The sequence below is a fragment of the Chanodichthys erythropterus genome, chromosome 10, assembly GCF_024489055.1.
Source record: "Chanodichthys erythropterus isolate Z2021 chromosome 10, ASM2448905v1, whole genome shotgun sequence".
NCBI lineage: Eukaryota > Metazoa > Chordata > Actinopteri > Cypriniformes > Xenocyprididae > Chanodichthys > Chanodichthys erythropterus.
In genome coordinates, this window is record NC_090230.1 from 22,606,903 (window position 1) to 22,629,123 (window position 22,221).

Genomic DNA, 22,221 nt, shown 5'->3' on the forward strand with positions numbered 1-22,221 from the left:
TAAATGCATAATTTTTTTAGATATCATCCTCAGATTTGAACTGAAGCATGACCATTGGTTATAAGTTGCAACCCAGCAAACACAGTACATTGTGACGACGTCGTCATTGTTAGTCGTCATTTGGTCAGTGTGACATTACTTTATGACAACGTTATGAGGACGTCGTGGTAATGTTCCATTTTTTAGAATCTTGGCTAACGTTCCAGAAACGTCGTGGGCACGTCCTCAAAAGACGTCGCTGGTTAATCCCACGGAGAATGTTGTAGCGACGCGATCCATGGTCTCCTGATAACATTCCAGACGTGTAACTTTTTGTGTTCAAAATGTACAAAAAAATCTACAATGGGAATGTACAACATGAATCTATTTTCCAAACCGTGTTTTTGTCTTACCCTGAATTATTATGGTACACCTAGAATAAGTGTGTATATTTGGACTATTTTAGACCGTGTAGAAACCGCTGCGGAGTAGCACAAATACCTGCGTGACTCGTCATAGAGATAACAGAGAGAAGTAGCTCCGGCTACAGTGTTCTTCCGCAAGGTATGCCGTTTTGTTTATGAACTGCTAGAGTGCCAAAAGACTTGTTTATATATTATATATATATGTTGTGTTTGTGAATTACGGATATTTATTGGATGGGGCATGCGCGAGACAAATTCGAACTTTTAAACAAGCAGGTCAAACGGACTTTAGGAGAATCTGAGTACTGCGCATGCGCATCAACGGTCGACCTCCAGCAGACGGACACAGAGTAAAAGGTAAGCCCTGCAAATCTTCTTTTATTCATCGTTTTTGCCCATATGACACTAAATATCACTTGTGACGAGTAATGTTAGTGCAGTGTTTTTGGTTTTCTAAATGTATTTAATAAATAAATTCCGTTTGGTTATGTGCGCACGAGCGTTGTCTCCCGTGAGGCGGTAACGTTCAAATCTGAGACAGTTTTACATTTTTCTTTTAGTTATTTTAAATGTAATGTTAACTGTTTAATGCTATAAACAGCAGAATAATCACTTATATTCGTTAAATGGCAACTGTAGTAGAGTGTTTGTTAATTTTAGACCCTGCCTGGTCTCCTGAAGCTCACGTGAACCATTGTGTATAAAACGGTTAACGTTAATCAGACACGGTTAATTACTTAACGATTCGTTTACTAAAATTATTTGTAATGACTTTCAATAATCCTGGTAAGTCAATGATTTAGAGTTGTTCATAACGAAATATTCTCGTTTGTCGCCACTTACTGGTTTAACGTTATGTGTGATTAGTCTATTCATTCCTATCTAACATACTTTTTATTTTCAGTAGCTGAGGAGAGACAGCCATGATGCCATGACAATAATTGATGATTAAAAGCAGGGGTGGGTATTAAATTCGTTTCTGACTGCTATTGATATGTATGTAACGTTCAGTCTTTAATTACCCTTTATATACAACCACATATCATTCAGATAATCTCCAGGTGGACTGCACGGGTCCAGGATCTAGAGATCATCCATCATGAGGACGATGTTCCAGGAGAAGCAGCGTATACTGGGTGAAAAACTATGCCTCATTTTTCCAATATCACAGGTAAGACTAAATGTATTTAAATTGATTTCAATCATGGGTCATGTCTTTCAGGTCTGCTTGATCATTTTGTTGTCCTGGATGTGAGAACATGGTCAAAAGGTGTGTCAATCAGCATCCAGCCATAAAAGCAGCCTTCTCGTTAAAGGGCTCAGAAGGACAAACAGGTAATTCACAGGGTTGAATTTCACAGAGACAAGATGTTAATAATTCTGAATTCAAGGGGTCAGCAATTTTACTATTTGATACATTTACACTTTTTATTTCAGTCAAAATTAAATCTCTGATTGATGAATCTGAACATAGTTGATGTGTACATTTATTTAGAGATCAGATTTGATATCTTAAAATGCACTGTCTGTCCAAAATTACAGACTTTCCTGCTGTTGGTGCATGTTAACCATCATCCTGTCATTGCTTCTTTTATGTTTCAAAAAGCAGACTTTATCATTCCAGGTCCTGATTAGGAGACGCAGAGAACATGAAGCTACAGTATGTGCCGTGCAGCTTATATTTATCAAGCAGTAAAAATGCTCAAAACTAAAAACAAGCATTTAAAAATTTTATGAAAACAGTCATTTATTACACTCCATTCATTCAACAGCAATGGTTGATTTTGTACGTCATTGCATCATTTCTACATCATTCCACATGCTTTACACTTTCAAATTTCTGTTTTAATCAAGTGTTTACATGTCCTATCGAACATATTAGAAAAGGTTTAAACCACCCCTTACATTCAGAATGAAATTTTAAAAAATTTGATTTGGCAAATTTATTCTGAATGACATTGTTGCATGTGACTTAAAGTTCACCCAAAAATGAAAATTCTGTCATCCTTTACTTATCCTTTACAAATGATACACAATCACATCACATAGGCTGCTTGGCAACCCTATATATATATATATATATTTTTTTTTTTTATCTAAAACTATAGCAGCAACATTAGCTGTGTTTACATGGGTTCTAATAATCAGACTAGTAGCACAGATGGAACAAGAAGTCACATGTTAATTGGAATGAATTGGCCGGGTCCAATTGACATTTCATTCGGATTGAAAGAGCATGTTTAAAACTTTTTTTTAAATCTGTTCGATACTATCAAATACAATCCAAAATCTCCTTCCACTCATCATCTTATCCACAAGCTCCTTGTTTTGGCCGTTGAAATTAGCATTTTTACTGCTTAAATATAAACAGCATGGCACAAAGCTTAATGTATTCATTGTCTCCTAATTAGGACCCATAATAGATAAATGTTAAGTCTTGTTTTTAAAAAATCTGTGTAGTGCAGTCGTGCAATGTACCAACTGCTTTGATATGATTATTGGGTTAACTAACTTGTATGCAAAGGCTCACAAACTGTTAGAACTTTCACAGTGTACGCCTGCCAAGACTGTTGTTCATCTTCGAAACATAAGTGAAGATATTTTAATGAAATCTGAGAGCTTTCCATCCCTCAATTTACAGACCATGCAACTAACACTTTGACACTTCAAAAAGTTCATAAAGTGATTGTAAAAGTGATCCATATGAATGGAGAAGTTTATTCCAAATTTTTTGAAGAGACTTGTTCGCTTAATGCAATATACAGTTTGAGTTTAGACTTTTTTCACATATAAACATTAATTAGCAAACAATGGAAAATGGAAGCTCAACTTGTTTGTAAATGCACTAGTGTGTTGAATTTGTTTATTATATAAGGTGATCAAGTTTATTCAGAAAATTTGGACTAAACCTCTCTATTAGATTAGATTTACGATCTGTATGAAATTGTTTTATTTTAAACATCAAAGTGGCGGTTGTGTAGACTGTCAATAAAAGGAACAAAGCTCTCAGATTTCATTAAATTATCTTTATTTGTGTCTTGAAGATGAATGAAAGTCTTAACAGGTTTGGAACGACATGAACTCATGTCATGATAAAAACAATGTTATAACTTACAATATATACATGATAATATTTTAATGATTTCAAAATACTTTGAAGAATACAAAAAACATTTAGGTAATATTTAAATTATTTTTTTTGTGCTTTCGTGTACATGAAGATGTATTTTTTGAGGATGCTGCTATGATAGACCCTAGATTTAAGGGAAAGGTGAAAAATGAGTAAGTCTGACAGTGACACGATTATAAATGTAATTCGGTAATTTAACGGATCTTGCCCAAACTCACCTAGTCAGAGCCAGTTGCATTCAGTCAGTGTTTAAAATCTGTAAGGAAATAGCTAATAGTAAAATTGTTTAGAATATTAAAGTAAAACTACTTTAAAATATTATTATTTTACTATATTTTTCAACAAATGCAGCCTTGGTAAGTGGAAGAGACTGCTTTCAAAATGCAGCTTCTATCAATGTAATCTTCTCTTTCAGCTGCCAGAGGAGGAGGAGGATGATGGCAGTGGTGACCGAGACGAAGAGGAGGAGGAACATGTAAGTTAGACACACTTTCCTCATTCCTTTCTAACAAATAATAAACCTGACTACAACAACTACTACAATAACATTGTTTTTTAGCTTCCAGTTTGCAAAAATCCAAAGTGATCCTTGCCTCAGAAGAGCCTGAGAAAGACACACTTCCTCTTCTCTCACAGCTCTCCATCATCTTCCTCCTCAACACTGTTGGAAAGAGTGTTCTACACAGCTGAGGACACGGTAATGAAAGATCTCAAATTCTTCCTGAGAAAGTCCACATGTTTATTTTCTTGAACAAAAACTGTACATGTATTTTTGGGTGGGCCAAAGTATTATTTGAAGAAATGCTAAAAATCTCTATATTGCTCTTTATACATATCTTTTACTCTTTATGAGTGTCATCTTCTAGATTTTTTTTATCTTTTGGGAAGCTCAAGGACTGTAAAAGTTCTAGTAAAGCAGTATTAAAGCACATTACCTCAGTATATATTACTCATACAGGACACTTAGGAAATGGTTTAAAAAAATTTTTTGCAAATAAAGTAATATTTATTCTTTTTCACATATCATTTTTGTGCTAAATTTTGGAGAGTAGTAATCATAAGAGTATAAATATAATTGATAAAATCATTATTTAACTATACCCATCTCTCTAATGATGAAACACTTTTTCAATAAAAAGAACAAAACATTAATCATTGGTTACATTTATTTATTGATTGTATTGTTTGGTCTATGAATGTGTTTGATTTATAAATTCATGTTCAATTCTCTGTACTCATAACTTAATAACACTTGGTTGCATGGTAATGTTAATGTATTGGCTTATTTTACAAAGTAACAATGCTGATGATTTCATGGATGCAGTTTGTTTCTAGCCATTTTCTATCATACAATTAGAATTTATAATATTTTATAGCAGAGAATTAAGTGTTCAGTTCTGCATAGATTCTGTGCATGGAACACAGAATGTTCGTTAACTTTGGATGGTATAAAGGCATGTTGTCCAATGTCCATTATCCCTTTATGTTGTACCTGTTTTGTCATTCCTGTTCATCAAATGTTTTTAAATAAATAACTGTTAACAATTATCTTATTGTCTGCAGTTGATTGCTATGTTTTAGAATATGGGTGATTCTTTTAATGATGGCTAATATTAAATCACAGTGATACAGTATTTAAATTGTACAGCGAGAAACTGAATTTACAGTGATTACCTGTTATCTACTGTTTATAGTACTGTATTGCATACAATACATAAAAAAGTAGTGCTTAACTGTTTTTTGTATGTAAATGCAATCGAAATCACAGTATTTTTTTCTTCTACAGTAAAACAATCAATACTGTAAATACAACTAAAATCACAGTGTTTAATTGTTTTTTATTTTACAGTGAATACACAAAATACTGTAAATGGAAGTACAGTACCCTTACTGTAAAATGTATTCACAGTAACTTACTGGCAACAATTAGCCAGTAAGTTACTGTAAATACAAGTAAAATCACAGTATTTAATTGTTTTTGATTTCACAGTGTATACATAAAATACTGTAAATGGAAGTACAGTACCCTTACTGTAAAACGTATTCACAGTAACTTACTGGCAACAATTAGCCAGTAAGTTACTGTAAATACAACTAAAATCACAGTATTTAATTGTTTTTGAATTCACAGTGTATACATAAAATACTGTAAATGGAAGTACAGTACCCTTACTGTAAAACGTATTCACAGTAACTTACTGGCTAATTGTTGCCAGTAAGTTACTGTAAATTTCACAGTAAATTTTTTACAGTGTAGACCCATTAATACTAACACTTACTGTTCTATTTCTGTTCTAGCTAGGTTTTCTATATATGTAAAATGTTGATAAAAATGAAATCTCTGATGTGATCCAAATAACACAATATGCAATAAGAGTTTCTTGCATTGAATGATGATCTTATGGCTTTTATATATATATAATATGGTGCTTGTGTGTGTGATTGATCAGACAAAAACACAAGCACACACTTTTAGCACTTTTTAACTATTTTAGCATTTGCTAAAAATGACAGACACATGACAGGAAGAAATGATCTTACCGATTTCTGTATGTTTCTTTTGTAGAACGATGGTTCAGCGTAAGTGATCTCTTCCTCACCAGTCTGAACTGTTTTAGCAATAATAGATGTATTAAAACTACAAAACTCAGTACAAACTAGATCTGATTCTTCACAACATATGTATTATTATTATGGCTGTCAGTAAATGCATAAAATGCACACATTTCATTAAATGTTTAACACTGTCATTTAAAAAAAAAAAAATGGCAATTACAAATATAATTTGTCAATAGGCCTATAACTTTTTCACACAAAAAGTTACAAACACAGTATTTGTTCATCATAAAATTTAGAGAGACATTCTTTACACAATGTATAAATCAAACTCGTATTGTGAAATTGAAGCTCAACAAAAGTAATCAATAATAGATATTTTGACTTCAGCACCAGCAGCTTCCAGCTTTTTGTTTTTGAATCACATTTATATTTTTGGCATCTCCAGTATTTTGATGCAGTTTGAGAAATATAGAATTTTTTTTTTTTGTGTGCAAGATGAGTAAAAAGAGCACTGCTCGATTTCATTATGTATAAATATGTTTATAATAGGCTTATATAAACAATTCAATCATTATGTTATGATTGAAATGTACAAACGCATTTTTATTTAGGTTTCTTTTCATATAAATGATCTAGAAGGTGTTTCTACAAAATCATGAGAATAACTATTGATTAAATTATAATTAGGGGTTTCAACTGACTATAAATATTTAATGTATATTTTCAATTAGTTATTTATTATAATACATGTCTAAAAGCAGTAGGTTACACTTGCCTTCTCTGTCAATTTTTCTACATTTCCTGCAGATGCAGAAGATCCCGACAGCAGCAACAATCAACAGAGATCCAACAGATATCAGCACTATCAGAGTGACTGAGTCTGGAGGAGCTGAAGAAGAGGAAAAGAGAGACAGTCATTAATGTGAGTGAATTTCTACATAAATGTTTTTATCAGTGCTGTCGTACCTGCACATGTGTGACAGAGGTGAGTGATGTCCAGATGTTGAGTCTGGTTGCTGATGGGATTGTTCAGCACACAGCTGTAGGTGTTTTTATCCTGATATTCCACCTCCAGAGGTAGAGAGAGACTGATGCTGAGATCAGACACACTGATGCTGGACAATAAACTGTTTCCTTTGTACCAGGAGAGAGTCACATGACTCACATTCACAGCTGAACACACCAATGAACAATTTGATGATGATGATGATGATGATGATGAAGAACATTGTGAAGAGTTTCTGCTGATGACAGGAACAGACAGACGAGCTGAAAAACATAAAGGGAAATAAGCAGATATATGGATAAATCTAAACAATGTTACTTTTGCTTCATTGTGTTGATGATAAGCAGTGATTGTCTGTAATTCCAAACTATAACATAATAATTAATTACATAACATCAACATTTCAATATATAAATAGCTAATTGAACAAGAAGGACATGATGAATGACGTTTCTCACCATAGACAGAAACATTGAATCTTTTTGATGTCAGATCCACTTCACTTATGTAAACTCCAGCATGTTCAGTTCTGGTGTTTGTGATGGTCAGAGATCCAGTTTGATTGTCCAGCTTCAGTCTGTCTCTGAATCTCAAATCAGTACCATTAAATGTAGAGAAGAGTCCAAACTTTCTAACTATTTCAGCTATAACATGATCTTCAGATTCATATTTCCACAGTATAATGTCACTTTTCTGTACTTCAGTAGCATCAATGTGTAAAGTGACAGAATCTCCCTCCATCACTGACACTGACTGTATTTCAGTTGTTTCAGCAGCAAACACACCTGAAGAACAGATTTTACATTAATCTTGGTAGTTTAGAAAGCCTGAAGTCAGTTTGTATCCTTTAACAGCAGCAGAGCCCCGAAACAAAATGAAGTTGCAATTATGTGAGTGAATCAATAATTTGATTTTGTTTTAATATTTTAAAATTATTTGCTGTAGAGCAAAATAAAATATATTCAACATGTTTTATTACTGAATTTCCATGAAGTTTGTAGTTGTCTATGATTACTGCAGAATAATTTAAAATGATTTAAATGATTTTTTAGAAATTGCTAAGAATGATTTGCATTTGCAATCATTGAAAATAAGATTTCTAAAACAACAAGAGAGATTTGATCAAAATAATCTAATTTGAACCGCAGCAGGAGTTTATTATTACTCTGAAATGTAAATAAATGACACAAATATGTTTATAACTCACCGGTCAGACGGCAGCAGCACAAACAGATCAAAACAAACACGCGAGACATTTTCTGATCTAATAAGACTGTCAATAAAAGCACAACTGATCTAAACTAATACGAGAAGTGATGTGATGTGAATCCTCCCCCGACAGTCTGACCCTCCTAATGAACACACACACGTTATATATGGTTACATGTGTGTATATAAAAATTTTCTTAACTTCTGAACTCAATTAACTGTTCTTAAATGTGGATTTTGTTGTTGTTGTTGTTGTTGTTGTTGTTAAATACCGGTAATCTTTTATCATTTGACATTTTTGAAACATATTTGCCTGACTGTGTTGAATATTTAAAAATAGTTGAATATTGTCTGAATATTGGATGAATTACATTTCTGGAGAGTAACTTTAGTGATTTTAAATGGCTGTATATATTTATTCAGTTCTCAATTTTAGTATATGGAAAATGTACAAAGTTAAAATTGTGTCTGGTCTCACACTTCCGGTTTACTAAAATTCATCTCTGAGTCAAACTGACACCTGCATGTGGTCAGTTTTCTTCAGAAATGTGGTTTGATCTGTTGGACAAACATTTAGTGCATGTTTTTGTAGGTGAAGAGTGTTTTCCTGTATGAACAGCTTTTTAAGACCCTTTTATCTGTGAAAAAAGCTAACAAACAAAAAACATGAGAAACTGAGAGAGGGAGAAAAGCAATAAATACACAATGATCATATTTAACGAAGTTATTTTAATTTTTTTTTTTTTTTTTTTTTTTTTTAGAAATTGATGCTTTTATCTCATTAGTGAAATCACAAAAACATTTTTACATTCTTGTACTGGCTTCCACTGGGGTGCTTTATTACAGGTGAAATGTTGTCAACAGTTTCCTTTATATATATACAGTTGGCTGTACAAAGCGAATGATGAATGGAGTTGTAAACAATTATTATAAGACACACACAGGAGAACAAAGAAACACACCAGTGGCAGGTAAATGAGAACAAATAAGGAAACAGGAACTAGAATTAAACCAAAACAGAACATACACGTGACAGTGTTCAAATATTTTACACATTTTTCAGAATTTTTTTGTAAAATAACTGAATACTATATCTGAATGATGAGAGATGATAGCAAACTTTAGCTGCAGTAAATAACAGATTGTGTGAAATTTACACCCACTGTGAAAAAAGGAAAGGCTCTTAATCTTTTAATACAATACTTTAATTAAACATAGGAGATTCCAACGGGATATAGACAGCATTAACACATGTAGACATCAATGAGAACGGACAAGGAGTGAAGGAGAACACAGGGTATATATACACAGGTGACTAACAAAGGGAGCTAAACAAGGTGACTGGATAATTAACAAGACACAGGTGGATCAAATGAACTAATAAACAGAACGGGAAACTAGGTCACAGGAACACGAAATGTAACATTTCGCCCCCTCCCGGGTGTCCAACAGAGGAGGGAGGGAGGTGGTTCTGGAGGAGGGCGGAGAAAAAACAAAAGAACAAAAGAAAAGAGTCCATGGAAAATAATGACAGTCCAAGGGGGAGTGGAGGGTGGGAGGAGCCAGGGGGAAGCCAGGAGCAGGAGGAGCCAGATGTTACCACAGAAGCCAGCCAGGACGAGGCCCCAGGGTAGAGTCGCGGGTGGGAGGTGCCATGGTGGAGTCAGCTTGGGGGCAGACGACACCCTGGGGACGACCAACGGAGATTCAGCTGGAGACCCAGATGGAACTGAAGAGCCGACGAGCCCACGAGCCCACGCGCAGCCGATGGTCCTGGAGACCGAGGAGGAGCCATGGTGACGAGCGTCCGAGGAGGGGGCGGACATCCAGAGGGCAGAGGCTGAGCCGGTGGGACCGAGGATGTAGGCGGAGCTGGAGGGAAGGAGGAGCCAGACGGAGCCGTAGGTGCAGGCAGGTGGACGACTGACCAAGGCGGAGCCGGAAAGACGAGGGAGCCCGGAGAAGTCGTATGGCCGATGGTGTCCTGTGGAGCCGAGGGAGGGAGGAGCCAGGGTGACACCGACGTGTCGACGGGCCAAGGTGGAGCAGGGGGCGTGGAGGCTGGAAGTGGAGGCAGGGGATCTGCTTGAATGGATGGAGTGGAGGGCCTGAAGATGCTTGACATCCCCACCTGGCATGTGGGAGATGTCAAGCGGCTGAAGGGCAGAAATGATGGTGGGGCTGAGGAACTGGCTGTGAGACTGGATGACGGAGGAGGCAGGAGAGGGAGGCTGGGTGGGCAGACAGGGAACTCAGGAGACGGAGAACTGGAGAACACTGGAGATTGGTCCTCTGGAGGCTCAGGAGATTCATTAAAAACAGGAGAATCAGGGGAATGCAAAGTCACCTCTCCGGAAAAAAAAAATCGATTAAATCAGCCGTAAAAACTTCTTTCAGTTCCTCAGCATATTTGTCAGTGTCAGTCATTGTTTCCATCGTGGTGGTGTTATGGGCGGAGCTTTCCTCCCAGCCCTCGAGCTCCACAAGCACTCCCTTGACGTCAGATGATGTTACCGGCTCGCGCACCTGGTCAGAACCTTGCTGTAAGGTTGGTTCCGGGGCGATAGTACTGTCTGATCCTTTCCTCGGTCCAGGCTCATCCATCGCGGCAGGCTGGCCTCCTCGGTATGCGGTGGGCACGTGAAACATCTCCGTTCTGACGTTCGTTGATGGTGGCTGACTGGCTTCTGGCAGTGGAGTGGTGGCGAAGTCATCCTCCGTGGGGCCGACGGTGAAGGGCGAGTCATTACTCACCAGCACCCACTCCACGAGTGCGGCGAAGTCCTTCTGCACTCTAAAAAATGCTGGGTTAAAAACAACCCAAGTTGGGTTGAAAATGGACAAACCCAGCAATTGGGTTGTTTTAACCCAGTGGTTGGGTTAAATGTTTGCCCAACCTGCTGGGTAGGTTTATTTAACTCAACTGTTGTATAAAAATTACTGTATTGCTTGCTTAAAATGAACCCAAAATATGCTGGAAATTAACATTTATTAATATGTTTAATAAATGAGCATTTATTAATAAGATAATGAATAATAAACAATAAACATTTATTAAATTGCTTATTAATAAATGTACACCTTTTGATTATTATTGTTGCCTCTAGTAATTATGTGTCTGATTTTTAATTTCTCACCTATTTTGTATTCATTTTAAGCCAGCCATATAGTCATTTTTAATCAGTAGTTGGGTTAAATAAAACACAAGAACGTCGCCTCCTATGTGGGCCCCACATACGTGGCATGTTGTCACATTAAACCTCCATTCTTTCGAGGTAAATAAAGGAAAGTATAATGAAAGAAAACAAAATTTTTGTTCTAGACATGTATAAAAATTCTAAAAGGTCTGTACTCTAAAAATACTTTTATTATAGACTGTTCACCAGGAGATAACAGTACGTTTCAGCTAATTGCCTTCATCAGTTTTTGCCTTTGATTGGATTACTAGACAAGTGTGACATTATTGTGGAAAAAAAAGGATCTGAACCCCAAGTGGATTTACACAAAATGAGAAAGCCAAAAAATGTTAGGTTATTCCCCGCTCTCTCCTAGCTTACATGAGCCCTGCGCTTTCTGAATCAGCGGCAGCACAAAAGCATGATTAAATTAATATTCCAGTATGATCATAACTTTAAAGGTTTAATAGACTGCGGAATTGTTGTCATTTAGGAATAAGATTGCATGCCCAGCTAAAAGAATTTTGTTATAAGAACTCTAAATATTCTGGGAACGTAAAAAATTAGAGGAACGTTTTTTTATAAGGTATGATTGTAACGACTCGTCACCCGAAGTGGGATCCATAAGCAGGCTTTATTAAACAGTGATCATGGTCAGACAACAGCAGACTGGGACAGCAGAGAGCAGGCAGAATCGTATAGTCATAATACAGGCAATGGGTCAGGTCAGGCAGATAACAATCACAGGTCAGAATCAAAGCAAAGAGTCCAATGGGCAGGCAGCAGAGAATCGTAAACAGGGATCAAACAGGGTCAACAACAGCAAGGCAAAAACAATGAAGAATGCTCAGAAATGCAAACCGTAGTAGTACAAGACCTCACAAAGAATACAAGGTTGAAGGCAGTTTATATAGTCCTGATAATGAGCTTCAGCTGGGTGTGGTGATCAGTACCAAGGTACGGGGCTGATGGGAAATGTAGTGTGTGTGTTTGTGTGTGTTGGTACTCTGACGATGGCGCCCTCTGATGGCCAGAGGAGGGAATCACGTTTGTCTCTGTGACGATGTTCCTCAAACATTCTTTCAACTTAATTTTGATTTAAAATTCAATATTCTAGGAATGTTGATTTGTAACATTCCAAGAACATAAAAATGTCCAGTTTCCTTAATGTTAGTAGAAAGTTATTTAGAGGTTAGAATGATGTTCCTGAAACATTCTTTCAATCATTCAAACACCTGCTGTGAACAAACACTGAAAGAAAGAGAAATAAGAACACAAACTACAACTTTCTTCAGCCACAGCCTTAGATGAACTGAAGATAAAAGACATTAAATCTCTGAAGATCTGATTCAACAACTCCACAAACAGCATTACCAGCTTCACTTATTACTAACCAGACTGACTTTATTTCTGTCACACTTCTACAGAAGATCTTACTGAGAATTACCAGAAGTTTAGATGTTGATGTTTGGTTGAAAATGTTTTGTTTAAGATCATTATCATGGAGATCAGTGTTTGCTTTAGTTTAACTCTTGACCCTTGTCTTTTGTTGAGTTGCCCATTTCATTCAGCTGGCTGGGATGATTTATCGCATAGCCTTCGCAGTCCTCCTTCACCTTATCAAGGAGATCATAGCTTTTACGATTTTGAATCCGAAATTGGTGAAGCAGCTGTCTGTTGTGTCGAAACCCTTATTGGTTGAGGTACTGTCACACAGACCCGTTAGGAAACTCGAAGCTCTGTGCAAAATTTATCTAACCATCTTTTATCAGTATCAGATGTCCTGGGTTCGTCTGTCAGAATATGATCAGTAGCATTGTCATCGGGGGTCAAGATCGTGATCGAAAGACATGCTGCAGATGTGAGCCTGCTCTGAAGCTTCATCTGGAGACATGGTTTATAAAGATGTTCTGTGGGAAGGGTCTGACTTATTGCGGCTTATAATGGGTGTAGTGAATGGGCGGGACGGCAGAGCGTATGTACTGCTGCATGCATCTCTCGGGGTGGAATAGCTGCACTTTAATTTTGTTCTATCCATCATGCAAGTCGCACCACTTGAACATTTTGTTTATGACTGAGAAAAGGGAGCTCGGCAGAACCAGATCGCACCACTTGAACAAAAAATTGCATCTCGTACATATCATGATGTTCATTATGGAGGAAGGCCCCTGAGCGTTCGCAGAGCTTCGTCTTGTCTTTGCAGCAAAACATGTAAACACACTCTTCCTGCTTCTTTTTAGAATGATCACCGACCACTCTGTGGCAGACATTCAAAGTTATCCCATCCAGCTGCGATGTACAAAGGTTCTTCTCTGCAGTCATGTAAGTCTTTCCAGACTCAAGTTCCAGACACTGAGTCAAAGTCAGACTTTCCATCATCTTTTCGTCCCATTCTGTCTGGAGGATTTTAGGTGAGTATAAACCAGCCATGTTTTCACAGCTCTTTTCTGTTTCTGCAGAATGCCTGGAGCTCTATAGGCATGACATAGAAAGCGGATGCCAGCAACACGTGCTCCGTCTATGTGACTCTCAAGATTTCATAAAAAAAACCTTCAATTTATTCACCCAGAAGACAACCAAAGGGCCAAAGGCCAACGTTGGTATTTAAAATATTATAAGGTCATAGACCATATTGCTCCGAGAGGATAACCCAATGTCAAAGGTCAACACAACGTAGGCGGTCAAGGTCATGGGAGGTCACAGCGTTGGTTGTCCGGTGGGGGAGTTTGTTTGTTTTTTTGTCCATTGTTCTTTGAATTTCGGTCTACATTGTCTTCTGTGTATCAGAATAACTCTTAATGTCATCATGTATGACTGTATTAGTATCCTTATTTGCACATATATTTAATTTGAAGAATACGTGATTAATAATATGAGCACGTGGTGCTGGTTCATGTTTTGAGCACTATAGAGTATGTGAAATATGTAATTCAAAATTAGAAAAATGCTTACTTCACTCCGTATATGAACTTTGATCCGTGTTGTGAGCATTGTTAAATTGTTACATGTTGTTTGAATTCTCCACTGTAATGCGATCTCATGCATAATACAGCACAGTGATTGGTTTAAAAGAGTTCATTCTCATGAATAATTCAAAGAAGCGCTCAGAACTGGAACCTCAGCAGCCGATCGTACACTCCAGAGGCACACTTCTAGTCAGATTTTGTGACATTGCTTTGACTTTGAAAAAACGCAAAAATAACCAATTTCCACTTGTGCTTTTAGTGTTTCAGTGATGTGCCTATACATATGTTCACATCTCAAAAAATGTATTTTGGGGTTTTATGACTCTTTAATAGAAAGAGAGACATACACACAGGTACACATCTATCATCTCATCTCTCTCTCAGTAACAAATTCAAATAAATGCTATAATTCATTCAAATAAAAATCACTGAGCACTACTTTGTTTCTATGTCTGATTCAAAGCTGGCAGAATGCTGACAAAAATATCTGTAATTTTTAACTTCCAGTCAAATATTGCACTGCAAACATTAAAGGGGACCCATTATGCAAAATTCACTTTTATAAGATGTTTGAACACAAACTGTCCAGTGTGTAAACCACCAGCTTATAATGGTAAAAATCCACTCACTCCCTTTAAGATATCCCATTATATCATAAACAGTCTCTCCAAATGCACTGTTCCTGATTTCCCCCTATACTTAGCGCAGATCATGGGCAGGGTTTCCCTATTAGCATAGACACAGCCGAGTGAGCAGTCTATTTCTATTTCCTCACTCTAGCAGCTGCAGGGATATATATCTTCTGCACAAAAAACATTACAAATGTTCTGTTATTGGATGTACCAACGAACATAAGAGTCAACACAACACTACATAAATTTATCCACTAACCATTCAGAAACATTTGGATGCATTCTAAAAGTTGTAACTTCTTCCTGAGTCTCTCCATCAGTGTCGACTCCGGTTTGAACAATGTAAGGCTGAACACCGTTACTGACAATCCTCATTTTGGCTGCGTGAGATTCTCCAGCTTTGTTGTTGTTGAGTATGCAAAGTGTGAGCTGTTAAAGCTCAAACGGACGCACACAAGTAACCGTGTGTTTTTGCTCACACTCAAATAGGGGTAAATTTGAAAATAAATGATCTGTGGGGTATTTCTGGCAACATCAGGGACTTATATTACAAATTGTGAAAAGGGGCATAATAGGTGCTCTTTAATAACTGCTTTTAAGTTTTAAGTGCTGGCAAATTAACATGGCAAAAGTGGGATAATCCACGGCTAACTCTGCATTAAATGATTTTCATGCACTTTGCTTCAGGCAGTTCTTTACCTCCATGTCATGAATTAAATGATAAACTTAAAATAGAACATTTTAGTTGAATTTTTGTATGTTATTATAATTAAAACACAATTTCAGACATTGCAATAGCACAGAAATATATGATACAAAGAGTGAAAACAAAATGTAGACATCCCGGCACAGAATAAATGTGAACAAAACCAAAAGTGTGTTATCTATAATCTATAACAAAAATCTCAGTATAGATATAATGTTTGATCATCGTTTTTTGGAGACATTTTCATACACAGGCTCCATCTTTGATTTCTGAAAGGAAAAATACACTCAGTCAGGAACCTGACGAATTGATAGAAAATTAATAGAAGATGTTTCTGTCTGAATAACCTTTTTTTGTTTTGAAAAACTACCATACAGGACAGATGATAAGAATACATGGAGGAAATTACCTCAATCATGACTTTTTAAACAGTTGAAAGTAAAAAAAAAAAAAAAGTGATTTTGAAGTGATGTGTGGCCAAGCATGGTGTCCCATACCTGGAATTTGTGTTCTGCATTTAACCCACCAAAATACACACACACATAGTGAACACACACACACCGTGTATATCATCAAACAGAGTATTTAATTTCTGAAGTTTCATCTCGACAGCCTCTGCTCTGAGAATAACTGTCTTTCACACAAAAGCATCATCAAAGATACTTTTGCAGTACGTTTACTAAGAAACCAGCGGATGCTAATACTACATTTCAGCTCAGAATATAAACCACAGGAACATTAATGACAGCGTTGATAAACCACACACGTCTGATGCTGCAAACTTCAAACTAACTGACTGCAACAACTTCTTGCAACATCTTACCATTTTCCGTGTTGTTGTTTTAAGCATTGATGAATCAGTTCTGTCTTCCTTCTGGGTTTTGACTGCATTAACAAGATATGTTAAAATGAGATAAAGTTTTCAATATTTGCCTTTTATTAACATGTGTATAGATACATTTCTTACTCTCCTGACCTGTTTTTCTACATTTCTTGCAGATCCAGAACATCCCAACCACAGCTACAATCAACAGAGATCCAGCAGCAGAGATCAGCACTGTGTACAATAATGGTAGACCTTGATCTGTAAATGACAAAATGAGACATTAGTGTTAGTGAATCTGTCCATCTGATCTACAACAAACACTATCAAACATCAGCACTGTATAACTGAGAGTAAGTCAATGTTAATATCACCGTACCTGCACATGTGTGACAGAGGTGAGTGATGTCCAGATGTTGAGTCTGGTTGCTGATGGGATTGTTCAGCACACAGCTGTAGGTGTTTTTATCCTGATATTCCACCTCCAGAGGTAGAGAGAGACTGATGCTGAGATCAGACACACTGATGCTGGACAATAAACTGTTTCCTTTGTACCAGGAGAGAGTCACATGACCCACATTCACAGCTGAACACACCAATGAACAATTTGATGATGATGATGATGATGAAGAACATTGTGAAGAGTTACTGCTGATGACAGGAACAGGCAGATGAGCTGAAAAACATCAGAGAATAAACATGTTTTTTAATTTATTTTTTTATTGAAAGCAGTATATTCTTTCAAATCAATTTACCATAATCTTGATTTTTTTTTTTTCCAAGATTTTTGTTTTTCCAAAATCAAGCATAACTTAATTTTACCTAAAACATTCATTAAATAGCATGACAATATTTGAAGGTCAGGACAAATTACATCTCTACTCACCATAGACAGAAACACTGAATGTTTTTGATGATCGTTTCGCTCCACTTATGTGCAGTTCATAAACTCCAGCATGTTCAGTTGTGGTGTTTGTGATGGTCAGAGATCCAGTTTGATCGTCCAGTTTCAGTCTGTCTCTGAATCTCCCATCAGGAACATCATCATATATGGAGGAGATTTGGTTCTCTCTGTTGATTTGAACTATCAGAGAGTTTTCAGCTCCATATTTCCACAGTAAATCTTCATCTTCACATATTTCAGTAAGATCAGTGTATAAAGTGACAGAATCTCCCTCCATCACTGACACTGAATCACCAAACACACCTGGAGAACAAAGTTCGCACTTTTTAAAGACTTTTTTGGGGGGTTTACAAAGCCTGATGTCCATTCTCGTAACTAAATATGAACTGAAGAACATCCTGAACAGCAAAAGAGATGCAAATGAAAATGCAATTACAATAACTTACAGATTGTTCTGTGAATCAAGTTTAATTCTGCTGAATATTTTCAATAGTTCCATTTTAACTCAGGCTCACTGAAAAACAGGCCTGAAAAGTATTTGATTTTACTGATTCAGGAAGAAGAGCAAATGCAAAACCAATAATTAATCTCAACAAAAGCAGCAGGTCGAAATGGAAATGAATTATTTAGATGTATAACTTACCAATCAGACGCCACCAGCTCAAACAGAACAAAACAAGCATGTGAAGCATCTTCTTCTGAGTCTGATCTATACCCACCAAAAACAAACTATAAATCTGGTGGGTGAATCCTCCCCCCGATGACATTTAACCCTCCTTGTTCACACACACAAACACCTACACACACACACACACACACACACACACACACACACACACACACACACACACACACACACACAGTTCTTAATGGTTCAAAACATTTTTTATTTTATCATTAACCGTTGGTTCTTGTCATTGTCAAAAAAAAAAAAAACCTAAATAAGGTGATAATTAAACATAGTGTGTACATTTTATTAATAAAATTGTGGTTCAGTGTTATATAGAAAATACTGAGAACATTTCACTAATAAAACTAAGACATATATTTTCCAAATTTGTTTAAGGTAACTTGCAGTTTTGAGGCTTGAACTAAGGAACCGATTAAGCTAATAAAATAAAGGTTTTATTTGAAGACGCCATTGTAGTTCTCAGCATGCTTTGCATATGGCTGGAAATGGGGAGTAAATATTGAAATTAAGCGTTATGCGCTTTTAGTGAAGAGATTTGCGAAGCTCCCCCTACAGGTCCCTTCAGTGAAACACACTGTCGTAAATACTCCAAGCGCAGCTCTGGACTATAACGACTACAACGCTCACCAGCGCAGTAGTTTTGCAAATACAGTACAAGAAATCTCGATGGAGGTGGGTAATTTTCGAAATTGTCTTATAAAGTCATAATATATACACTGTTTTTGAATTACCGTAAAGCATTTTGCCACTCTCGCGTGAACGTGAACATGAGGCGAGATTGTGTCTGGTCAGCGAAGCTCAACTTGCAAGTGCTGTTTTCTGGCGTAGACGTGCCAGAGGGGGTTAGTGCTCGCCTCAAACACACCACTACAAGTCAATTAACCATCGTAAGGACTTAGAAAACTATTTATGAAGGTAAAAATAGTTACTTAGTTCTGCTTTAAAAACTATTTAAAAATGTGAAATATTGTTACCATACCATTTTTTAGGATAAGCAGCACATAACATGGTAAATAAGCTTATGGATCTTAAAATTTATAATCATTCGATTTTTGCAAATGGCAAAAAAAGTGTGTACCATCGCACGCTGAAGTGTGAATCCAGCAGCCCATCTTAGTCAAACTGAAACCTGTAGACACCTGTTTTTTCTTTAATGTCACCACCTGACTTCCCTCCTACACATAACAGCTTAAAGCGCTGTTTTTTAACAGTCTAATAACAGTCACAAGATAGATGTCAAAATGGATCGTTAGTCATCATGCATCAACATTGAGAAACTACAAAGTTTGACAGTTGATCATCTCTTGGCACTAAATATCACACAAGGCTGACTGACAGGTGTGTTTTGCTTGTTTTGTGTTCTATCTATAGCATAACAAAGATTAGCAACTACTAAATGGTAACAATGTGTCTTAAAATTGTTAGAAATGTGTTAATTTATGTTAGAAACATTTTATTAACATGATAATTCATTCTAACAACATGTTAAAACATGTTAGCAACATGCTAATTAATTCTAACAACCTCTTAAATCATGCTATCAACATGTAAATTCATGTTAGCAATTTGAAAAAAAAACATGCTAGCAAACATGTTAAACTATGCTACCTACATGCTTCATGCTAGCTACATATTAAATCATGCCAGTGACATTTTGAATCATGTTAGCGACATGTTAATTATGTTGACATAATGCTAGCAATGTGCTAAATCATGTTAGAAATTTGTTAATCCTGCTTGCAACATGTTAAATTATGCTAGCAATATGCCAAATCATGCTAGAAATATGCTAATTCATGTTAGCAGCATGCCAGCAAAGTGCTAAATAACTTCAAAATGTCAGTTTTGTTATAAAACATGCTATTATATTTTGTGTCTAAGATCACTGCTAAATACCTGTTGAAAAAAACAGCATATGCTGGTTAAGGTAAGTTTTGAAGCTGGTATCCTGGTTTGAGCTGGTTTATGCTGGCCAAGTGCTGGTCCAGCATAGGACCAGCATAAACCAGCTTCAAAACCTACCAGCATATGCTGTTTTTTCAACAGGGATACCTATAAAGTATCATATTTACAAATAGCATGTTTACGCCTAAAGAAAATCATGAGCTTCCTACTCGACTGTTGAGTGATCAACTCGTAAATACAATATTTCCGACATGACTTGAATGCACCAATGCTTTTTAACAGTCCATTGTGTTGCTTTAAGGGTGTAGTAAAGCATTTAATTTTTGTTTGACGATTGTAAATATGTAGGCCGCTTAACTGTCATCTAGAAGCATACGTGTAGCATGGTTTTCAAATTTAAATGTAATATGCAAAATGGCAGTGCAATATGTAAAATGGCAATGCATTTCTGTATTTAAATTTACATTTTCCATAGCATATGTGCAATGTTTGGAGCAAAATGATCATTCAAATTCAATAATATAATTAACATTTGCTATTTTATACACTAGTTTTAACATCTAATTTAAACATGTATTTAATATACGTTGCAAAATGAAATGTATTACAGAAATTATTATTTATGTTTAACCTGTTCAAGCAAAAATTTTAGCAAAATTAAATGTTATTTTTCTTATTTGCACTCACAGTTCCCGCAATGAATGTAATAAAATTCAAAGTGGATTTGAAAATGCATTCCGGGCCAATCATGTCCCTGCCCCGCCCTGTCAATCAATACGTCAAGGCGGGGCCAGCTGTTGGAAACTTGGCGCCAGCAGAGCTACGAAGAGCGAGGCATAAACTGGCAGATGAAGTAGAGCAAGAACAGAGTTCCTGAAGATTATGCGCGTCCGTCAGGGATAGAACCAGTACATTATTAGAAGCATAGATATTTATGGTTAGAACGCCCAACGACGCACAGAGAACGCGCCTGTCGCTCGTGCATCTTGAGGTGAGCGCGGTCGCGTGTCTGTAGAAGTCGCGTCGAATGAGCGGTGCTTTACAACAGGTACTTACTCGTAGAAATAATCTTAGACAAGATGTAATTTTTAAATATAAAGTCCAAATATTTTTATTCAACCATCTAGTTATATTACATTTGATGGAAAAACAAAGAATTTGATGCACAGAACAGAGTAGTTCCCCCAGTCTACCCTAAATTCACAATTCCAAGTTATAAAGCCACAATTGTGTCTTATAAAGTCAGAATTGTGAGATTTGCTATAATTATATATATATATATATATATATATATATATATATATATATATATATATATATATGTGTGTGTATATATATATATATATATATATATATATATAAAAGCCTCAATTACGATCCATATAATCGTTTTTTTTTTGTCACTTAATTGCAAAAAAATTTTTTTTTTATAATATTCTGTATTATAATGTTTTTACTCAAGTAATGATCCATAAAAAATTAAAACCAAAACTTGAATAATTGTTAACATCCGTGATAAGAAAGCTGCAAACAGTTGTAATATATTTCCAAAATTAATGTACAAATGATTCTGTACCACTTCCGGGTTAAAATATATGGAAATGCAATAGAAGGCTTAACATGTTTAGTACTGTCAGAGGTCTTTCATGATGCTCCATATGCTGGGATGTGAATCTGATAGATGCTTGATATAAAATAAATGGTGCTTTAAAATGTCCTTGAAAGTCCTTGAATCTGGTGTTTATGAAAGAGTTGGTACCCTGGTTAAAACAAGACAAAGTTTTCAATATTTGTGTTTTATTTACATTTGTACAGATACATTTAATGCTCTTCTGACCTGTTTTTCTACATTTCTTGCAGATCCAGAACATCCCAACCACAGCTACAATCAACAGAGATCCAGCAGCAGAGATCAGCACTGTGTACAATAATGGTAGACCTTGATCTGTAATGGACAAAATGAGTCATTTGTGAGTGAATCTGTCTGATCTACAACAAACACTATCAAACATCAGCACTGTATAACTGAGAGTAAATCAATGTTAATATCACCGTACCTGCACATGTGTGACAGAGGTGAGTGATGTCCAGATGTTGAGTCTGGTTGCTG

The 22,221-nt window shown here is 36.2% G+C and overlaps 1 protein-coding gene across 1 annotated transcript in view; it reads right to left on the minus strand.

The window, feature by feature from the left end:
• The window catches only part of LOC137028184 (CD48 antigen-like), a 44,004-nt gene extending 25,806 nt beyond the window's left edge, over nt 1–18,198 (minus strand). The window contains exons 1-2 of the mRNA XM_067396955.1: nt 18,159–18,198; nt 17,498–17,818 (exon numbers count right to left, since the gene is read on the minus strand). Coding sequence (XP_067253056.1) covers nt 17,498–17,818; nt 18,159–18,198 — 361 coding nt within the window. The remainder of the gene's footprint in view (nt 1–17,497; nt 17,819–18,158) is intronic.
• Between the last annotated feature and the right edge of the window lie 4,023 nt (nt 18,199–22,221).